The following is a 21,360-nucleotide window of genomic DNA, read 5'->3' on the forward strand; positions in this document are numbered from 1 at the left end:
TGGACTCTGCTTTGGGTTCTACGTTCAGAAGTAGTCTCAGACTTTGATGAAGAGGACAATCCATATATCAACTTTTCGATCCAAAATGCGTCGACTCACCTTCTTCACGCATGATGGCAATCGCTTGGTCAACTGGCACCGCCGAAACCTCAGATATAATATAGGTGAAGAGCTATGTTCCTGAGCAAACCTACAACGCTGTATCAAATGATTTGGCTGTTTGATGATAATAAAATATTCGATGAGAAGAAAGGAAAGATCAAATGAAAGAGGTGAAGGTTCAGGTAGTTTAAATATACCCAAATTACTATCCTCTACAACATATTAACAAAACTTGACAACACCGATCCTTTCCTGCGCATAACGAAATCGACTGACCCGCGCCTTTTTAAATCAACACACTGAAAATCTCTTTAGGGGAATGAAAGATGCCTGTCCTGAGGTATTGATGTCACGCGTTCATGACTCGATGATATAATCATCAGCTTTCATGAAACTATTCACAAGTTGCTCAACAATTTCTTCGAAAACAGAAAAGGAAATGGGTTATATAGTAATCATTCTGATGGAAAATGTCATCCTCATGAATTAAAAATGGTAATCAAGAAGTTTCACAGATGGTTGGTAAACAGCACAGGAAAAGTGTTATAAATCACCTGACGCTATGGCTTTTCGCACCACTTTGTTGTGGCGACGTCGTACAGCAGGTCTATCAACCTATTCTCGTTTCTAGAAACTCGCGCCTACATAGTTGTCATGGTCAATTTGATCTATGTTGAGAAATCCAGGTAGAAATATAACATCTTTATGATATTCTTACATTTTGACCTTGTAGGCAATATATAAGTAAAGTGTTCAAGAGAAGCTAAAGGAGGTCAGTTTGATAGGGTTTGTATCGGCCAGCAAGTGTTCTTTGATTGCTGGTAACTATTGTAATGTCAAATGCACCACACGTTGGGCTGGGCTCAATAGAATACCTATGAGCTTCTTTGATCACATCAAAGGACCTTGGTGTGTGCGCACCCCTAAGCCAATAAAAGCACACCTGAATCCCCTTGGAATCCCTACAGGCGCGAAAATCATGCTCGCCACCTGAGCAACCTCACAGCGTGAATCTCCCGATTTCCTCATGAAGGCTTTTAAAGCATAGCACAATCCAATGAATCGTGAATACATCAAATCTTCCGAAATCCATAAAGTTCAAAGTGCAAGTGAATCGCAATCCCCTTCCTTACCTGATCTTCTTCACATAAACCAAACCTAAATCAAATAAACCAATAACTTACAATCAAACACATCTCTTGCGTAAAAGTTAAACCTAACACTTAAGCTGACCATGAAGTAAGAGTACAGTTTAAAACAAAAGAAAAAGAACCGGCATACATTTTTTTTGTTTGTTTTGTTCGACTATAAACCATTTTTTTTCTTACTCTTCTCCTCTTCGAAACAAATCAAAATCTTGTACACAGGCACAAAAAACATTACAAAAATTAACCCCAACAAAAAATAATCTGAAAATCCAAATCACTATAACATTGATAGAAAGAACAAAATCTCTTTAAAAACTCTCTTCTTTTGTTCAGTAAATGCTTAAAAGTTTCCAAAACGATTTAATCCACATCTAATGGATCCATTAAAAGTTCATCTGCATTTGATCTTTCCACAGTACCACCACCACCACCACGATTTCTTCTTTCTTCAGCAGCAATAGCTGATAGTTCTGCCATCGTTCTATTCTCTGAATGATGATCTTCATCTTCATCTTCATCTTCACTTGGAGCGTCATCATCTCTAGCACCCGATCCTTCTGCATTTAATGGTACATCATCTGGGTCATCTGTTGGATCCTTCACAAGTGAAAACCGACTGTAAACCAAGACAAAAAAAACTTGGTTAGTCAGGGAAATCAAATCGAATCAAAAGATTGTGATGAAAAAATAAAGATACATACCAAACTGGACAAGTCCCATTCCTTTTTAACCATGGTGTAATACAATCTTCAGAATGAAAGATATGATGACAAGGTAGCTCCATACATTCTTCTTCCATCATAAATGCATCTTTACAAATCGCACATTCCCCAATCTCACTCTCTACGACAAAATTGCAAAAAAAAGTAGGTCTAGTCAGTTGATGAAACGACTTCCAGAATTGAAAGATGATCAAAGACTTACCAAGAGTTTTAGCATCAACTTTAAACTTTTTCAACGATTTAATTTTAGCTTCACTTGCAGGTACAGGATTATGACCACTGTTAGCACCTGCCATGTTCATTAACTGGTCAATCACATCTTGCATTCCCATTTCACTCAATACATAATCTCCAAACTGTCCTCCTCCACCACCTACACCAAAATTGGCAGTAAATCCGAACCCATTACCACCACCGTTGAAAACAAATCCTTCTCGATTTGGGATTCCATCGGGTGTAGAAAGTGAATTGAGCATAGTGATAAACTGTCGTAACGGATGATCTTGTTCTAAATTCACTGAGCCTCGGTTAGGTGTTGGACCTGTATGGAAATGACCACCATCATCGGACCATCTCGGTGGACTTCCCTCACGCGGTCTTGGTGTATCTGGCCTTCGTGTTGGAAATTCATCAACAAAGGTAGGTAAACGTGACGGTTGATCGTCATCATCTCCTTCTCTCTCATTGTTAGACATGGGGTGGTCGGCATTGGGAGTGGGATTGGTAGGGTTTTGACGTTGGGATGCTTGACTGATCGCTTGTTGGACCATACTGAAAAGACATGCAGAAAATGTCGGTCGATGAGCTTTTTTTTAAATTTTTGGTATAAGACAACTTACGTGAAGAAATTGGGAATGTTGGGAGGTCTGGCTTGCTGGTTGGGATCTGGTGTACCATTATTACCTACTCATCAAAAGCAAAAAGCAGGAAATTGTCAGTTTTAGAGTGCGAAACAGAGAAAAACCAAACGTAAGAATAATTTACTTGAATCGAAAGTGAACGTATAAACTCCAGTGTTGAATTGAGGTTGGCCTGTGGTCTCATCTGGATCGGAATTTAATGAAGCAGACCAAGTACCACCAGCTGGCCCAGGGGCTGTGTTTGACATTTGAGGATTTGATCGAGACCTACGAAGAGGTTCTGAGCGAGAGGTGTTGGCTGTAGGTTTGATATTCCAAAAACAAGAATTAGGTCATAGATCGATTTCGAAACTACGATAGTATGAGAATCGGAGGAAACAAACTAGTAGAAGGGTTAGGGTTCTCTTCAGCCGAAGATGTAGCAGGAGATTGGTTTCGAAGAAATTGTGGAAGTCCAAAGAGGTTGAAGAGAGGTCCTAACATTTCTGGAAGATTGGGTGGAGCAGCTTGAGCTTCTCTCTGTTGTTCTTGTTCATCATACCTTTGCCTTGTACTTGGAATCGGTGGACTAGGGTAATGAAAAGAAGTTCGGATGGGTTCGGGAGGGATAAGATTCGAATCGGCGAAGATATCTTCCACAAAGGTCGAATGACAAGTTGGACAATGTGGGTCGGGTAACCTGAGTGGTTCACCTATTATTTCTCGATTGCATTCCTGGTGATGGGAAGAAATCCAGTATAAATCAGTGAGTGTTATAGGTGAGCGGTAAGATAGATGGGATGATGATAGACTACTCTTGTTAGGAATAGGCATTAGCGAAGGGTAAGATTACGTGGCAAAACCAAAGTGGCGGTCTTGCTGATCGAGTTGAAGAAGCCATGGTTGAGGATTGATTGGTTTTGAAGTGAGTGAGTGTGTAGTGGATAGTTTTTGAGATGAGTAAGTAATCAGATGATGAATTGGATAAAGTAAAGAAGTAGTTTTCAATCGAGAATGTTCTGGAGAAAGTCAATCGATTGATATCAAACCATCGGAAATGGAAATCAAAGTTAAACCATCATCACACTCACACAATCCAGCTTAAGTACCCTTAAAACACTTAAACCTTAGCATATGATAGCACAGCACATCCACATCACATTACAAATCACATCATCCAAGCGACAGCCCGTGAAAAAACAGATCACCGGAACACCCTGTGACCTCACACTCTTCAATTAAATTGATTCATCATTCCACTCTATTCCACTCAATCATAACATATCAATGAGTTGGGGGCTTCTTCAGACTCAACACCAGACTCAACACCCTTGAGCTTCTCTCAGAATGGTGCATAGGCCTCCATGGCAGTGATGCACTGTAATGGACTTCCATGGAACAATTGGTGGTCTCTGTGCATGCACTTCCCAGATCCGCGCCCGCCCTGAAGAGACATCCCATGACCTGCCCCAGCCTGCCCAATGTGACAAGCTGAACAGATTGATAACTTGGCTCTGGGCATGCCATGAAAGAACTCAAAACGTCCTGAAAGGTCAAGTACACTCAAACTGTGGGCTTTCAACTTTCGATCGTGAAGATGAAGTTTGATTTCTCTAGGAGACAAGACTTCATGAGCTTATCTTATCGTCCTACTACTACTCTACCTTCAAGATATCAACAAGTCTCCTAAATTGAACAAGACAAGTTTTCTCAAATATCGACGATACACCTAGATAATCATCACAAGACTAGGATTCAAGACAAAGCACCTTTCTCCTGGCTCCCCTTTCTTCCGTAACGAACTGCTGAAAAATTAATCCGGTGGTCATTGTTTAGTACAAAGAAGAGTCTTGGTCGGCTTATTTCTTCGATTTTGACAGGTTATCATCTGTGTTTGATCTCATAACTATAGCCGACAACAACAAAAAATCAAAACTTTTATTTGGTTACTCGATATTTGCTTTTGATAACTTGATAATAAATGCCAGATAAGATGGTTGAAGAAGAACCTTCTAAGCTCGTTTTACCAGTTCGATCATCTTTTTCTTGGAAACCTTCACTTTATCCACCTGGTGAATTACATATCTGGTCAACATCTCTTTCAGAAACATTTTCATTTGGAACTAAACCGAATCAAATTGATGATCTCAAAACTTCTACAAATCCTCCAGAAGTTTTAATTATCTTAATACCTGGAAACCCAGGCTTAGTTGAATTTTATGATGAGTTTCTAAATAATCTATATGAAAACCTTTCATCTAAAAATATTTCAAATCAAATTGTTTGTGTGGGTCATCTTGGACATTCTTTAAATCAATCTAATTCAGATTTAAGATACTTGAAAAACTTTAATTTGTTTTCAGAACAAGATGGGTATGCTAATTTAAAAGATCAAATTCGTTATCATCAAGATTTTGTTGAAAGGATTGGAGGTTTAGTTGATCTTGAGAAGACTAAGGTGGTTTTGATCGGTCATAGTGTAGGAGCACATATTGCTGCAAAGGTACGTTATTTGATATAAAGATCAGAAAGATTAAAGTGTTGGTATAAGATTACTGATTTGGTTTCTATTTTGTTTTCTATATAGGTTTTAGAAAAACATCCTAAGATAGTTCATCATCTCTATGGATTATTTCCTACACTCTCTCAAATCGGTAGTACAGGTAATGGAAAATCTATGTCACCGATGTTTTGGCCCATCTCATTACCGATCCTACATTGTGTTCAACTTCTTCTATCACTTATACTTCCAAGAGGAATCTTATTAAGTTTAGTTAACTTGATTACTTTGATTGGAAAACCTAAAAGTGAACGAATAGCCTTATCGATCAATAATTTAAATACAGCGACTCAATTAGTGATTAATTCGAATACAGTGGCTGCTGCATTAATTATGGCTAGATGGGAAATGAAAGAGATTTTAGAAATTGATGAAAGGTTTATTAAAACTTATAGACAGAAGATTTCACTTTATTGGACTGAAGAAGGGAAAGATTTATGGGTGAATGAAGAGGAAATTGTGAAACTTCAAAACCTTTTGGATTCTTCTTTAAATGATGAGAAAAAACAAATTGGAATTGATCAAGATGAAGGGAATGTTGAAGGAACTGAAGGTCGAGCTTTACCTCGAGTTGGTCTTCTAGGTGGGCAACGTTGGGAGAGGTCTACTGTCTCTGAAGGGATCCCTCATGGATTTTGTTTAGGTAAGCTCTTCGGTTTCTCTTCTTCATTGTACTACAAGATCAATGATTTCTCATTTCGATTTTGTTGATGTTATCCGGCTCTATGACATCGAAACTGACCTTAACCGTTTCTATCCTCTACGTCGGCCCCCCGATTGACAATTGTACATCATTTATCTCACAGAATACAATGAAATCATGGCTGAGAAATGTGCTTCATGGATTGAAAATCTCTTAAAGGTTTCAACGACCTAAATCCAAAAGAATATCGTCTTTCAAATAGATTGCTAAATGAGCAGGTCTCTTGATGACTAATACCTCAATAATAGTAAAGAATGCAAAGGATTAAGATAGATTGTATTTTCTAAGAGTAGATCGTTGTAATTCAATATAATGTGAAGTTTGTAGATGTCATCCATTTTTGCTTTCTTTGGACAATTAAGACCAGACAGGAGAATATGTCACACTTAGATAAGGGTTGCTCGAATCCGTTGTCCACCATCATTATGGCACCAGCTGCTCTCGACAATTGATATCCAGTTTACTCATATCAAAATAGCTGTGAAAGCCTCGGCTAATGCTGAGCATCCTGGACAAAGACAGTTTGGTCAGATCAAAGGGCGGTGAAGTTGCGGTTTACCGTTTTTGGTCAACGCATGAGGGTCGAGATCTTGTTGATACCATAAACACTTAGGGAGCATTTCTAGATGCTCACAAGCGCACCGGAATACTCCACGTTGCTAACCTATAATCATCGAAAGGTACAGACTACTTCTCGAGTACCATGAACGAGGACTGCGTAGATGGTTAATGGAGGTGCGTATTAGCAGACTTTTTATCCCCTGATCCCATCCATTTTTTTGCATCCACACACTTTTTCCAAGGCATTTGATGCTCACTCCCATATAGCTCCTCTTGAGCTCCTTTAGAAACGAGACTATGATGGGGAGGGGATCAAAACCAAGTCTTTGAATCACAACAGAGTTTTCAGACTTTCATTTCTTTTAACGCACGATAAGCTTATGATAGATACTTTTCAGAATCCCCTAAATCTCAGCGGTATTCATTCCAATTCCTAACGCAAGTTCACTTATTGGAAGTCACATTTCTTTGAATTCCCATACATTCGAAGAGCTCTGAAAAGAACTTGTTGAAGGCAAAATGAAAAAAGATGAATCAGAAACTGATAAATCGGAAATCATTTTACCAATTCGAACTTCATTCTCATGGAAATCATCAATTTACCCTCCAAGTGATTTACACATATGGTCTTCAACTTTTTCAAAAACCATGAAGTTCGAAATCAATCCGGACCCACCACCCAGATTAATGATACTTTTAATACCAGGAAACCCAGGTTTATGTGAATTTTATGATAGGTTTTTGAATAGATTATATCAAAACCTTGAATCAAATCAAATTTCGAATCAAATTATATGTGTTGGACATCTTGGACTCTCATTAAAATATTTTAATCAAGATAAAAGGTATCTTAGAAACCTTCAAAGGTTGTTTTTCAATACTAAAAGATGTCAACAGTTTGCTGAATTAGATGATCAGATTGAGTTTCATGAAGGATTTGTTGAAATGATTTCTCATACTCTTGATCCTGAGAAAACTAAATTAATCTTGATCGGACATAGTGTAGGAGGACATATAGCTAACAAGGTATGTAGATCCATCATCTGATGATTCTTCACTTGTTTGTGCATCTGGGATTATGATTGATTTGGTTCTACAATCTCTTTTGAATAGGTTTTATTGAAACATCCAGATTTAGTTTATCATTTATTTAATTTATATCCAACAATTTCTCAAATTCGATACTCTATCAATGGAAAATCAATCATCCCGTTCTTAAACCCAATCTTTTTACCCATCATACATTTAGGACAATTCATCATTTATCATTTCATACCTAAATTGATTTTAATCGTTTTAACATTGATTTTAAATTGGATTACCAAAACTACAAGTGACAAAAAATATCTTTCATATCATAGTTTAAATAAAACTATTGCAATGATTCATAATTTCAATTCGACGGCTGCTACATGGACTTTAGGTAGATCTCAAATGAAAGAAATCATCAAACTTGATCAAGATTGTATTTCGATTTATAAGGAAAAGATGACGATCTTTTGGAGTGAAGAAGATCAAGATTGGTGGATCCCTAAACCTGAAATCGATCGAATCATCAAATTACTAGAATCGACAACTTATCAGAACAACAGTGAAGTTGGAGTTCAAGAAGAGGTAAAAAAGAATTTGAAGAATGTACCACGATGGGAACGTTCGAATAATAATATACCTCACGCGTTTTGCTTGGGTAAGGATGATCTTTCAATTCGTATCTGTGATACAATTCTGTTGATTTTTTGCTAATGTTCAATTTCATTCAATTTTCACACATTTTCGTGATGTTTTCTTGATTGCCGGTTTTTCCGTGAACGTGACTTCAATCTTCGAAGAACACGGTGAAAGGATGGCTGACAAATGTGCTTCTTGGATCAAAACTTTATTATCCGAATCATAGAACGTCTAAGGTACCTCTTAAAGTACATTCTTCAGTAACAATCTGACTGATGTGATTCTTTACAAGATGCTTTTTGGTGGGTTTTGTGACAATGTTACCCAGAATCATTGAAGCATGTCGAGGATAATTATCTATATTTAACTTGTAAGTCAGTGTACCTTTGGTGGATCAAATAAATCTTAAGTTCTTGGTATACAACACACTCTGGGAGATACAATACCATCATCAACGGGGTAAAATCAAGCCTTCGTGATACGACTATGCTATAGAGAATTCAAAATGGCCATTATTGAGCTGTGCGACTCTCCTGATGGACAAGTTTGCTTTGGGATCCATGTTGAGCGTGATTCTCAATAGAGATTGGAACTTGATTCGCGAAAGATTCGCTTGATAGTGGTTATTTAGATGAATCTAGGCATTGCGATGTTTTGAATGCAGTATGGGATGTTTCTAAGCACAAGACTAAAACCAAAAGTTTACAGAAGTTGATAGAAACTCGCATAATTGAGTTTTACAATACTCGACGAACTTCAAGGTTTAATGTATAAGAGTGTCTCCACATCATATCTTTACAACAAATGGACATGAGACATCAAGTGTGAGTACTGCCAATCTAGGCAAACAAGTTTTATGAATCCAATGTTCTTGATGACACCAGAGTTGAACATAGCGTTCTCCAACACTGAAAGCCTGAATGCAGATAGGACACTTATCGTGTTCTTCTTTCTCAAACAAATCCGAACTTGACCGAGGTATTTGAGAGGATTGCGCCACAAGACGAGAAGTGTAGAGACTGGTCCATTCCTTGATACCACAGGTAGGACCAAGATTGATATCAAGGTCGAAAGCGAGTAATTTGATGAACTCAAGATGCAGATGTTTGAATTTCACCGCTTGAATCCACTTGTCAATCGCTGGCGCTCTTTTTCTCGCGGCCTTCTAGTTCTATTTAGTATGTTGGCCTCCGCATTTCTCAAAGCGAGGATGAAATCAGGTAGGATTCGCTTAGCTTTGTTCAAAGTTATGGGATCCTTGTCATATGCCATCTGAATGGATTGGATCGTGGTCAAGAGTTCCAAGAAATATCAACTAGTTGGGATGGTTAAATCCAAAGGAACCGAAAGTAGCGAGTGAAATATGTAAAAGAGTCGAGAAGTTTTTTTTGGATGGTTGATCATGAGGAAGTAGGAAGATACTTCTTGATACTAATTATTCCTACAGCCTTTAATATAGGAGTCAAAGCCGATCCCTCTTCAGCATCCAGCACTTGAAAAACCTAAGCTGCTAAACTCACTCTCGTTGCTGTATCTCGCTTTATAAAAAGCACACCCTTTGTAAGCGCTGACGACTGTTTGGCATTTCAGGTCATGTTGAGTACCCTTGAATGCTATATAGAAGCTGAGTGGTCAGCATCAAGTGCCGCATGTCTAGTTTTTGGGAGTCGTACAAGGTCGTATATATGGTAAAATAATACATGCTGAAAAGTCTCGAAGCGTCGTAACAAACTTGCAGCAAATCGCCTCAGGCTCTGTGGTTTGCCCTGCCTTCCTCTTAAAAAGGGAAAAAAGTTTGATGTTTTGTCAGTGTTGCAACGGATCTTGTTGGCTGAGCGGAGAGTATCAATTTGAGCCTCGAAAAGTTTCAAGTCATTGTCGTGGCCGCCTGCTCGAATGACTTCTACACGTCCAATCTGTTAGAAGTGATAGTTAAGAACGAAGCAAGAGTGGAACTTTCATATTCCTGGAGCAATTTGATATTTCGGTGCAGTTTCGCCTGCCACCGGAATCCGACCGCGCTGGGCCGGGATGGCAGTAGCGGTGCCGGAGCATGGTCCCTTTCGAGAAAAGTGGTTCGAGTTGAACCCCGACTTCGGTCCCCAACCAAGATGATTTCCCCCTGGACTCCGCTCACTGGGTGGGAATCATGTCATCCACGATCGTGATCCAGACTCGCCAGGACGGCTACCATGGACGCGTTACGAGGCCTCTCGAAGAAGGCATCCTCCTCTAGTCTCTCGCAGTTTTTGGATCTACCCAAACTTGAATTCGACGTCTTGACTAAAATTGTGGCCCTTACGCCTGCAAACACAACCACTTTCAACGCGTTATTGGAGCCCTACCACGAGGTTTTAAAACAATACGATATTGATCATCGAAGTGACGAGAAGATATACACATTATTGCTAAAGCTCAGTTTGGTACCTGGGTCGAATTGGCGGCAGAAATGGCACTTAATCACCCAAGAACGCCAATTTTCGCCAGTCGAAGCCAAAGGTGCTCACCGTGTTCATGCGGGCGATCTACCTCAACAACAGACGCAACACCTCAACAGAAACGTGAGGAATGGCCCGATGAAAAACGACGCAGAATCCGCTACCGGGCCGGTATCTAATAGATCACGTCTACCCAACATGAAACGCGCGATGGAACGCTTGGATGTTGATGCTGTCGGGCTGTCTCGAACCGCGAAATCAAATGTATCTCCTGGCTTAATGCAGGCAACGCCCAGGAAGTCCGTCCATTTTTTGCCCTCTGCCCTCAATCACCTTAGTAATCCAAAGCCCACCAGAAAGCCCGAGACAGTCATGCCTCTACAGGTAGCCTCAAACACACCGCATTTGGTAGATAAGATCAACATCTTAGCGCACACTTGGAGACATCAGCAAACTTTGAGGAAGACATTTTTTCATTGGAAGTGGAATCTGGACAGATGGCGCAGAGTAGGCAAAGAAGTTCAAAGAGTCAGAGGTCTGTTGGATCTCAGTGCCCCTTACGAACAATGGAAGAGCAAGCAACGCGCGATCAAATTACAGCTTGTCACAGTTGAACGTGTTTGTCGCATCAGGTTTGTTTTTTCAATTCTATCTCTCAGAGTCCCTATCCCTGGATTGATAGTGTGATTGGTCTGGTCGAATTGGTCAACAGATTGCTCATGAAAAGTTTGGATTGCTGGAGACAATTGACAATCAAAAAATGTGACGAAAGATTACAATTCTTTCGACTGCAAGCATGCGATGAAGTGCAAAGAAACCGGAATCAAGTCTTGATGGGAGAGGTGTTGATTGTTTGTTTGTCAATTCTATGTTCTTTCCCGATATCGACTATCATTGAGCAGGCTTTAACACGTGATTTGATTTGGATTACCTAGCGATGGTTGTCTCATACTCGTTCATCAAAATTCTACATCATTTCTTCGCGCGATCTCGTACATCGCCTTTTACTAGCATGGCGCACAAAACGCACACATGTCCTTCATTTACATTCCTTGTCATCCAGGTTTATCAAAAGGGCGGTTAGGATTGAATTTCAAAATATGTATGGATTATGGAAAAACAAAACTGCCATTCGCCGCAGGGAGAATGATCTTATTGCGCGTTGCGACCTGAGACTACTCGGAAAGACATTTGGATTATGGAGGTTTAAAACGTAAGATCACGCTTCTTTTGGGGCTCAAGAGAAGTCACTTGACGATTAAAACTCGAATTTGGCATCTGCTGTCTATGAAAATAGGTCTCAATTTATCATAGGCAAGCGTTTTCTCGAACGATGTACATCTCGCCATTTTTTTCGACTATGGCAGCACACTTTGGTCTATCAACGTGTCCGTGAATATCCTTTTGTCTATCTCTGCTTTCCACTTACGAGAACTCGATCTTCTTTCTCTCCATCCAGAGGCTGAAAAATGCTGAGAAATCCACGATGGAGCGGCGAGACTATAATATCGGCAGATATGTCATACGATATTGGGTCATCCTTGAACGCGGGCGATTTCTTGAACACATACGTGATACAAGATGTCTTCAGTATCATATTGGGGTCTGGGTAGCAGAGCGGAGAGGAATACAGAGTCGGCTACAAGGTAGGATTGTATCATATGTTTTATATTGATGTTAAATGAGGTCTTGCATCATTCTTCTTACTGTTTCGAATTCGTGGTCTTATTTGCTCGCCGTAGCTATGCATACTTTGCACATTGAGCATAGGTCGATGAAGGCCCTACGCACCGCATGGCTATCTTGGCATCAGCGATTGAGAGATGCCCGTCAAGCTGAAAAAATCGCAGAAGAGTGGTGTCGAGCCAAGACATTACAACATTTCTTGAGAACGATGAAGATATGCTCCGAACAAATTGCAGCCCGTTACATCGAGTCTCATCAGATACGAATACACCTAACCAGACACCGGCTCATCAAGATTTGGCGTAAGAAAACCCGTAAAAAGAGGGTGGCACGTTGGCTGCAGATGTGTAAACGTAGACGAGTTCAAGAATGGTACAACTGTGAGTTTATAGATTGTCTTTCAACTTCTTACCATCACTTATCGTGGCTATAGTATGGATAAAATTGTATAGGCAGAAGAAGTATGAGGTAATCGCGTTGCAGAAGCTGCATACAATGGCTAGACTGGTGCGTGACCAGGCTCACTACACTGAGATAAGAACTTTGCTTTGCCTAAACTTATCTATGACCTTATCTTTGCTAGCGGATTTGTAGGACTGCTTTTGAAGTCTGGCATTTTAATGCAATTTTTGTGATCGACTGCGACCTCAAAGCCATGCAAGTTTTTCGTAGGCGTACTATCCAGTAAGTGTTTTCTTGGTATTGAATGCACCAAAATACGCTACTGATATTCATCCTCTCGCAGCACTTACACGGTCCGTTGGGCGGCGAGAAAACACGACCTATCAGATTCAATAGAGATAGCCCTCCATTTTTCAGCACGAAATGAGTATGGTAAGTCGTCTGACACACCCATCGTAGCATTGTGCAAAGTTATATCGCTAATTAATCTACGTGACACCCATAGTTGCAAAGAAACAGCTGTTTTTGTACTGGTTGAGTTTGACACGACGTTTGCGAGAGAATCAAGTGAGGTTGGATCGGCAGCTTTCCAACGAACGTAATCGTCTCTTATGCAATGCCTTGAAATGGTGGCGCGAAGTTCTGTGCGAGCGAAGGCTAACTGATACAGTGGGCATCTTCATTCTCAGATACATGTATTGTTCCTACACAGTCAGGTATACTGACCCGTGCCGTATTACGTGTAGGAAAACGCTGTGAGATCTCGTGGCGAGAAAATTTATAAATCGCGTACGTTACAGACATGGATCGCTCGTTCCGGCTTGATCACTATACTACGAAGTTCTAGAAAGAGTTGTGCTCTCGCGCATCTTCAGATATGGAGAACAACTACGCGCGAAAAATTAGATAGAATGATGGCTACTAAAATCGATCACGAAAACTTGTCAAAAGTTTATTTCGCAAGATGGTTACAGAATTTTCTTGATATTAAAGCTTCCAAGATGATAAAGTGAGTAGCTTACCTCATATTTTGAGGATGAGAATTGTATATAGACTGATTTGATTTTTTGACCCTTGGACATATAGTCGATTCAGATATCCTACCACTTTGAAGAGAGGTCTATCTTATATGTCTGGAAATCAACATCATGTTGAGACCGATGAGGAAATAGCACCTGGACCCGGTGACTCTTTGATGATGACAGGGACCTACCAAGCGAACGGATATAACTCGACTTTAAGCTCATTAATGCAAAGACCAAATAGATTTTAAGTGTTGAAATTCGATCATAGGATGCTCAGATTGTTTTGCTATGTATGTGATCTTGGAAATCTGTAAAAAAACCTTTTTGAAATATAGAGAGCAATTTGTCTCAAAGCTTTTCAGAATGAAACATCTTCTTTCAATTGGGGTTTGATCTAAATGATGCCAATGGTATGATTTATGAATTTTACATGCATGACAATGACATCATGTTGTTTACCACTCTCATTCCCGGTCCTTTCATTTTTATGCTTCATTTCCTTAGAAATTGATTTTTCACTTCACTTTGGGGAATTCGTTGTCAACCCCCATTTCTTCCCCTTCAATGAAGAAAGAATGAAGCTTATACATACCTGCTCACTAACTTCTTTTGGTACGATTGCTTTTGAGTTTGTTATTCTTGCAGTCACCTAGCGGGGTGACATTTTAGACACTCGATTGAATTTTTTGGGCATCGTCGTGTGTTGAGGATGTATAGTTCGCACGGTGCTGGGTGTCGCGTTCAGACTCCAGATGATAATTTAGGTAAAGAGTGATGAAAGCGTTGACCTGAATCTCCTGTCGATTGCTGGGCTGTGAAACTTGGAATGGTGGTGACATATGAGGTAAGAATCGAGATGAGCCACGAGCCTGCGGTTCAGTCTGTTTAACTTTCAGTACAAGAGCAGACGTACCCTATTATAAATATCTGCTTGAGTAGATTCTCTTTGATCCATTGCATTTTTATCGTCAACCAAACCAGATGGAGGAACCAAGCGAAGTAAAAACTCAACTTTCACTTTTCCGCCTACCGGACGAGATCCTTCTTAAGATTATAGGACACCTTGATGACTGGAGCGAAGCTGAAGAGATTCACGATAAGAAGCTGGAGCAAACAGTTACCATTCCTGGGTTCGGAGGGCCGATTGCTCTACGGATGTATCTACACGACGCTGAATGTCCAATCTTAACTAGCTTTCAAACCTTTGCCGTCGTCAACCATCAGATTTATTCTCTATGTCGACCTATCATATGGCAGGTGAATAGTATTTGTCACATTTAAGATGTCCAGAAGGTTCTGATGTGTACTGATCCTTTTCCACTCTCCCTTCGCTGCGCTACGATGCTGCAGCGTCTTACGTTCCCTTCTCCGTTACCAGGTCCAATGACGACCTGGATGAAGGAAATCTTACCGAAACACGGATCGTATGTCAAAACAGTATACGCGGAGTTAAGGGAGGAATGGTTTGAAAGACCACCAAAGCCGCTTTCTATCAAACAAGCAATCAAACACACAGACCGACGTCAGCATGCACCGGGATCAGGAATCGAAGAAGCTAAGGAGTCCGACGATGATGAAGACATCTATACCGACAATTTCTCCGTCAGCCTTACACATCGGCGGCATCAGCATGAGCCCACATCGCTCGGTCTGTGTCCAGAAAATCTGGTTCGGGTGCTTTCTTATTGTGAAAAGCTTACCACACTCGAACTCATTTGTCCGGATACGGAGCGGAACTATCCTAATTCAGGCGAAGTGCGAAACTTGAGTTACAATCTTACCTCGTTGTTTTCTGAACTTGGAAATCTTCAACATCTCAAGCTATCCGGGCCTTATAACTCATCCATACAAGCAGAATGCATCTACAAACCTCTCACGCAGCTCCCACTTCTCGAATCACTCGATTTGGCATGCGTTGCGGTTGAAGACCGGAGAAAACTTGGCAGTCTTGCTACTTCTCTTCACAGTCTCAAGAAGCTCAGATGTCTGGTTATGGATGAAGTCGATGCCCTAAACAGCTCTTGGGGCTGTCAAGAAGGTCCCCCTCATTTGGATAGTCTTATGATCACTGATTGTACACATCTTCGGTTCGCAAAGACACCGGTGTTTGTCAGCTCATGGGCGCCTCACCTGACTCATTTGGAGCTCAGATTTGTTGAGCCTTACGATGACTTATCACAAGAAGACCTTTCTCGCTTCAACCCCAAACGTAATCGAGTTTCACTCCCGGCTTTAACACATTTGACTATATGGCCTCATTCGGGATGTCACTATATCCACTGTTTTTCGGATTGTAAAGAGCTTCGTCAACTCACATTTAATTACTTTATCAGGTGTGACGAAGAAGACGAAGAAGACAAAGATGAAGATTTCATACCAGATCCAGATGGTTCATATAAAGGACTTATTGCACTTTCAGAGTTTATCGCCGAGAATGTATTTCCTAAGCTCAAGGTGATAGTCATACCTATTGAAGAAGATCACTTTCCACTTGAACCAATCTCAGCTGCTGCGCTGTCTCCGTTGGAAGAATTCTGCAAACTCAATGGCATAGAATTGAAACTTTTTCCTGGGGATATACGCCGTAAGACTTGGCGTGTTCGCCATAATTACGACTGAATTCTTTGACATTAAAATGAAGGTTTCGAGTCTAGATGTTTTGTTTACTATATCAAGCTTTTCTCAAATGTTTCTTGAAAGTGTCAATCTAACCCCAATACCATTGCTGTCTGTAGATGTTATGAGCGAGTTGTACTTCACTTGTCAATTATCTTCAGATTGTTTGACATACTTCCTTGTTCTCTCCTCTTTTCTTGCTTATCATTGTATTCTCTTTGTATACAGTGTAGTTCTAGACAGATACAATCAAGATGCTACTGAGCTTTAGCTCTCCATGTGTTTGTATATGAGCGGTTGAGCCTTGTAAGATGCCTGACTAACCTTTTCCGCCATGTGCCAGGATGAAATTTGTACATCCAGTGCTTAGTCTTGTTTGCCATCATTGTTTATTTCAAATTATGGTGGGCGACAGCAAACTTGCAAAGTAAGGAAAAGCCCGATCAGGACTTTTACCCGATTTGTAGTCCCACATACACTTGAAATTGCTGTAATACGTGAATTCATATGTAAATTTGTAAATCGAGACTCCTTTCCTCAATATCAATTGATTTGATATCACCACTCAAGACAACCTGATGGCTCTTTCCAGATCTCAGAAGGCTCAACGTTATCGGCAACACGGTAATTCACGACCTACGAAGAGACCCAAGTATTGAAATGAACCGTGGCGCAATCAGAGCTCTGATGAGCAATCCGACTCAGACCTTTCAAGTTTAACATCTTCATCCGATTGCAAGTCACAAAGTGAATCAGACCTTGACGAAGCTAACAACTCTGAAGATAAAGCTGAATACGAAGTTGAAGTCATATCTCAATCCCAATTCAAAGACTCTATCCCTCACCCGCCCCAGAAAGTTGTCAAGACCTCTCGTCAAATTGCTGCGATTGACCGGAAATGGGAGATTCTCAAAGATGCCATTGGAGGCTGCAGCTTACTATGATGATTATGAAATTTCAAACTCAAAGGCTATCCAACAATTTGATGAACTGAAAGAGTTACAAGATTTCAATTACACACAAAGAGAAATGGAACTTGCTAGAAAATCAACTGCATCCATGGATGCCTCAATTTCAACAATCAAGTCATCTTTTTGGCGACAAACAGCACCTTTAACAGGATATGAAGTTGGAAAGTCTCACACTGAGAGGTTAAGAAAACAAGCCTCACATTTCATCACTTACAAAAGATTACCAACCCAAGGAAATGGCTTAGCCACCCAGCACTTTTCCGTTCTAGATGATACAGAGGTGTTGTGAACAATTTTGGAATGGATTTCTACTCATAAGGTTGGCAAGGTGAGTGATGCATTACATCTTGACTCTTGTAAATTATGATTCAACTGATATTTTTTATTCTCTTTCATCAGGTTTTGCCCAGGATGCTAGTAATTCACCTTGCCAATGTGATCCTACCTCAATTTGATCAGTACAAATGTCCTATCTCAGATAGAACGGCTCAACAATGGATGCACAACCTAGGTCTCACGGTCAAAGCATACTCAAAATGCCTCTATTACGATGGGCACAAACACGCTGACGTAGTAATCTATTGACACCAATATGGCATCCAACTCAAACAACTCTGCAACCGGGAAGTTCACTACCTCGGACCGGATTGTGACCAAATTGTGTATCCTGAACTTGAAGGATCTGATTGGGAGATTGTATGTGTTTATCAAGACAAGTGTACAATTCACACCCATGAAGAACCTCTGAAGGGATGGTTTGCAGAGAAAGACTGTTCTTTCAAGCGCAAGGATGATGGCAAGTTGATTCACACCTCGGATTTCACTGAACAGAAACATGGTCGACTCGTGGTACCCAATCAAGATTCCAACTGTCCTCTTTGATTCAAGGATGCTGCCATTGTGATCTATCCTGGAGAACACAGGGACACATACTGGAATAGCGTTCAACTTCAGAAACAAATTGAAGAATGTGTGATTCCAATGTTCAACTATTTGAACCCGGGATGCCAAGCTTTGTTCATCTTCAACTGCTCGTCCGCGCACAAATCCTTTGCACCAAATGCTCTCTGAGTTGAAAAAATGAATATGGGATCTGCTGGCGGACAACCTCACCTTCAAAGCACAACAATTCCCACAGACGATCCCAACATCCCTGAAGGCCTTTGTGGACAAGTTCAATTGATGAACTTCTCTTCAGACTATCTTGGTGTCAAAAAGATCAAGAATAAACCCAATCTACAGCTAGCAAATGAACCCAAAGGGGTCCAGCAAGTCCTTGTTGAGCGGGGCTTATAGTCCTCTCATAATGAGAAGCGTGCTTTAAGAGGTCTAAAACATCTTAATCTCAAGTGTGACCAATGTAAACTTAGTGGACTCGCCAGAGAGAAAATACTCAGAGCCAAACGTCTAATGTAAAATTTTGAAACACCGGATCCTCAAGACATTGAAGGTCAAGGCCTCAATTGTTGTGCTTAAAAGATCTTATCAAATCAATCCGACTTCAAGAACAAAAAACCAGTGCTACAAACAGTGATTGAGGAAGCTGGTCACATGTGCACATTCCTCCCTAAGTTCCATTGTAAATTGAATCTGACCAAACATGTTTTGTTCTTTACCAAGGGAGGCAAGTCTACTCAATCTATTTTGAATCATCAACTGCTAACAAAGATAAATATTGTTTCAAATTAACTTTAGGATTTTGTAATGTAAGCCCCACAGCTAGTAGCCTCCAACAAAGTAAAGATTTATGGGAAAAGCTTAGAGCCAGCTGTCCTGTGGTGATGGTCCATTGTTTTTTCAATTGATGTGACCAAATTAGACACAAATTGATGTGAGTTTTTCTTTTTTGCTTTGATGAATCCAATATCGATGAATTTTCATTTTGATCAATCATTTTAGGGAAAAACACTTTGGTCCAGACCCTACCGCCAAAATATACAAGTCTCATCGTCGTATCTAACTGAAACAAAAACAAGCACACAAGAACTTGACTGGAGAACTTGACTTGAATGTTGTAATTCTAATTACTTGTGGAGGCATCAGATGAGTACTTGTCCTTTAATCTTTGTTGCATTAACTTGAGGGTCTCCCTGGCAAGCTCGGTATGACAATTCTCTTCTTTCATCATTAAGACTTTGAGATTGTTAACTCGAACTAAACTGTCTTTGGCTTCAGCATCTTTTATAGCCATCTGCCTGGTGAGTTGAGTTCCTTCTTCAATAGCCTTGACTTGACGTTCAGCTAACTCATTTGACCGTTTAAGTTGTTCTTGACGTTTTTCTTGAAGTTGTTCAGCCTTTGAATTGTCAAGGTGTTGGCGTTTGGTTTTCTTGTTGCCTATTGTGCGAGGAGGAGTAAAGGCACAAGGGGTACTGACACCCAAATCAAGATCTGAGTTGCTGGAGGGGGCACTAAAGGAGTCGCTGAGGGGGTTGCTGGCCCTGGCAATTGACATTGCTAGAGGACCTGGTGGACCACGTTGCGCGGTCCACTTTGAAGCCACAGAAAGGATCCTCCATGCTGCGAGAGACTTGAATTGACCTTGGGTGCTGGTTTTGTTGTACATTCTGATCGCAAGTTCAGGCAAATTGGTCGGAACAGTAACGCTGGGAGGACTAAATTCAATCTGAGCCATGATGCCAGAGAACTTGAGTGTAGCTGTCTTCAAAGCAGCCCATCTACAAAAATGTAATGAATCAGTTTCATTCATTGGACAGATAATAATAAAGAACTCAAAATTGACTCACTTTACTTTGACGGATTTGAGATCTCGTGCGGGTTTTGCAGAGGAGATCAACACAAGGTGATCAGTGACTTGTTGGAAAAAGGTTTCGGCAGTCTGATTGGTGCCTTTCTTGAGTTGCTGGCTGATGTGAAGCCAAGCTGTTGCTAGTAACTCCTCTCCGGAAGAAGACCAATTGGTAGACTTGGATTTATGACTAGTTGATGTGTTTCTATTTGATGATTTGGTGTCAATCTGTTCTTGGTTTGATGGGTTTGTTGTAGTTGAATATGAATCCATTTTGATATGACTGATCAATCAAGATGGGAATATCAAATGAAAAGGGATGTTGATCAAAATTGATGGTGATGAGGAGACACCCATACAGTTTTGGGAAAGATGGAGATGGATTGGGCTCGGTACATTTGGTATATTTTGCAGATACCGAGTTGGCATAGGGTCTGTAGATTTACTGGACCTCTGCCAATGTTTCACTGAATCAGTACGTACCAATCTGTAATTTGTACACAATTGGGAATTTTGAGGCTCGGTACTGTAAATTTTGATTTACCATGCCAAGCCTTGAAATACTCAATCGTGTCCAGATACAGATCTGTACTGTCAGAACCACTCAAAAATTGGTAGGGGTCCAACCAATTCACTGGAACTCTGCCAAATCAGTATCTGCAAAAGCACTGGACTTTACTGAGCAGCACGTCACCGCCAACATATTTACCTCGGATTGAAAAATACAAGGTATTATCGGATTACCAACCTCCAACAGAAGCTGTCCAAGGTTTTGATCCGAGGCAATTCCCAGCGCAGAAGATTACCTTGGACAAAAACCTTGGACAGACCTTGTCCAAGGTTTTACCTCCGATGATGCCTTGGATTCCGCAACCCGAGGCATCTATGTTGGCAGTGCGTCACACAAACCCTTCCAAAAATCAAAGGTTTACTACACCTCTCCTTCAATTCTGCTCTTGATCCACATTCATGCTCCAACCTCCTCATTCTGAATCTCAACATGAGCATTGGGAAACCTCTTTGCTTGCATACCTATCACATCTTGGGCTCACCAGTTTTATCAAGTCTCCCTGTTTCCACATCTTTTGTTTTCAAATCTTTTTTTCAAATCACTTTTTTCCAGATCAATTGTTTTCCAATCTTTTTTGTTTTTTCAATCAATTGTTCTCA

General features: G+C 40.5%; 5 protein-coding genes across 5 annotated transcripts; 4 read left to right on the forward strand and 1 right to left on the reverse strand.

The window, feature by feature from the left end:
- Window positions 1-1,258: 1,258 nt before the first annotated feature.
- MELLADRAFT_73436 (uncharacterized protein) lies at window positions 1,259-2,294 on the reverse strand (the record flags this gene model as incomplete). Its single annotated transcript, XM_007417499.1, has 3 exons — window positions 1,259-1,866; window positions 1,952-2,093; window positions 2,175-2,294. The coding sequence occupies 3 exons, from the start codon at window positions 2,272-2,274 to the stop codon at window positions 1,611-1,613; spliced, it is 498 nt and encodes a 165-aa protein (XP_007417561.1).
- Window positions 2,295-4,792: 2,498 nt separating this feature from the next.
- On the forward strand, window positions 4,793-6,248 carry MELLADRAFT_112941 (Hypothetical protein; the record flags this gene model as incomplete). The annotated part of the gene is made up of 3 exons (XM_007417528.1): window positions 4,793-5,314; window positions 5,399-6,014; window positions 6,178-6,248. The coding sequence occupies 3 exons, from the start codon at window positions 4,793-4,795 to the stop codon at window positions 6,246-6,248; spliced, it is 1,209 nt and encodes a 402-aa protein (XP_007417590.1).
- A 906-nt stretch (window positions 6,249-7,154) lies between these two features.
- On the forward strand, window positions 7,155-8,529 carry MELLADRAFT_112942 (Hypothetical protein; the record flags this gene model as incomplete). Its single annotated transcript, XM_007417529.1, has 3 exons — window positions 7,155-7,661; window positions 8,118-8,322; window positions 8,465-8,529. 3 exons carry the CDS (start codon window positions 7,155-7,157, stop codon window positions 8,527-8,529), a joined length of 777 nt encoding a protein of 258 aa, XP_007417591.1.
- Window positions 8,530-10,495: 1,966 nt separating this feature from the next.
- MELLADRAFT_118359 (uncharacterized protein) lies at window positions 10,496-14,204 on the forward strand (the record flags this gene model as incomplete). The annotated part of the gene is made up of 10 exons (XM_007417530.1): window positions 10,496-11,373; window positions 11,454-11,592; window positions 12,201-12,387; window positions 12,484-12,807; window positions 12,861-12,934; window positions 13,011-13,111; window positions 13,173-13,261; window positions 13,335-13,498; window positions 13,576-13,838; window positions 13,916-14,204. The coding sequence occupies 10 exons, from the start codon at window positions 10,496-10,498 to the stop codon at window positions 14,100-14,102; spliced, it is 2,406 nt and encodes an 801-aa protein (XP_007417592.1).
- Window positions 14,205-14,835: 631 nt separating this feature from the next.
- On the forward strand, window positions 14,836-16,473 carry MELLADRAFT_94860 (uncharacterized protein; the record flags this gene model as incomplete). The annotated part of the gene is made up of 2 exons (XM_007417513.1): window positions 14,836-15,111; window positions 15,205-16,473. 2 exons carry the CDS (start codon window positions 14,836-14,838, stop codon window positions 16,471-16,473), a joined length of 1,545 nt encoding a protein of 514 aa, XP_007417575.1.
- Between the last annotated feature and the right edge of the window lie 4,887 nt (window positions 16,474-21,360).

Source organism: Melampsora larici-populina (genome assembly GCF_000204055.1).
Source record: "Melampsora larici-populina 98AG31 unplaced genomic scaffold MELLAscaffold_74, whole genome shotgun sequence".
Lineage (NCBI taxonomy): Eukaryota > Fungi > Basidiomycota > Pucciniomycetes > Pucciniales > Melampsoraceae > Melampsora > Melampsora laricis-populina.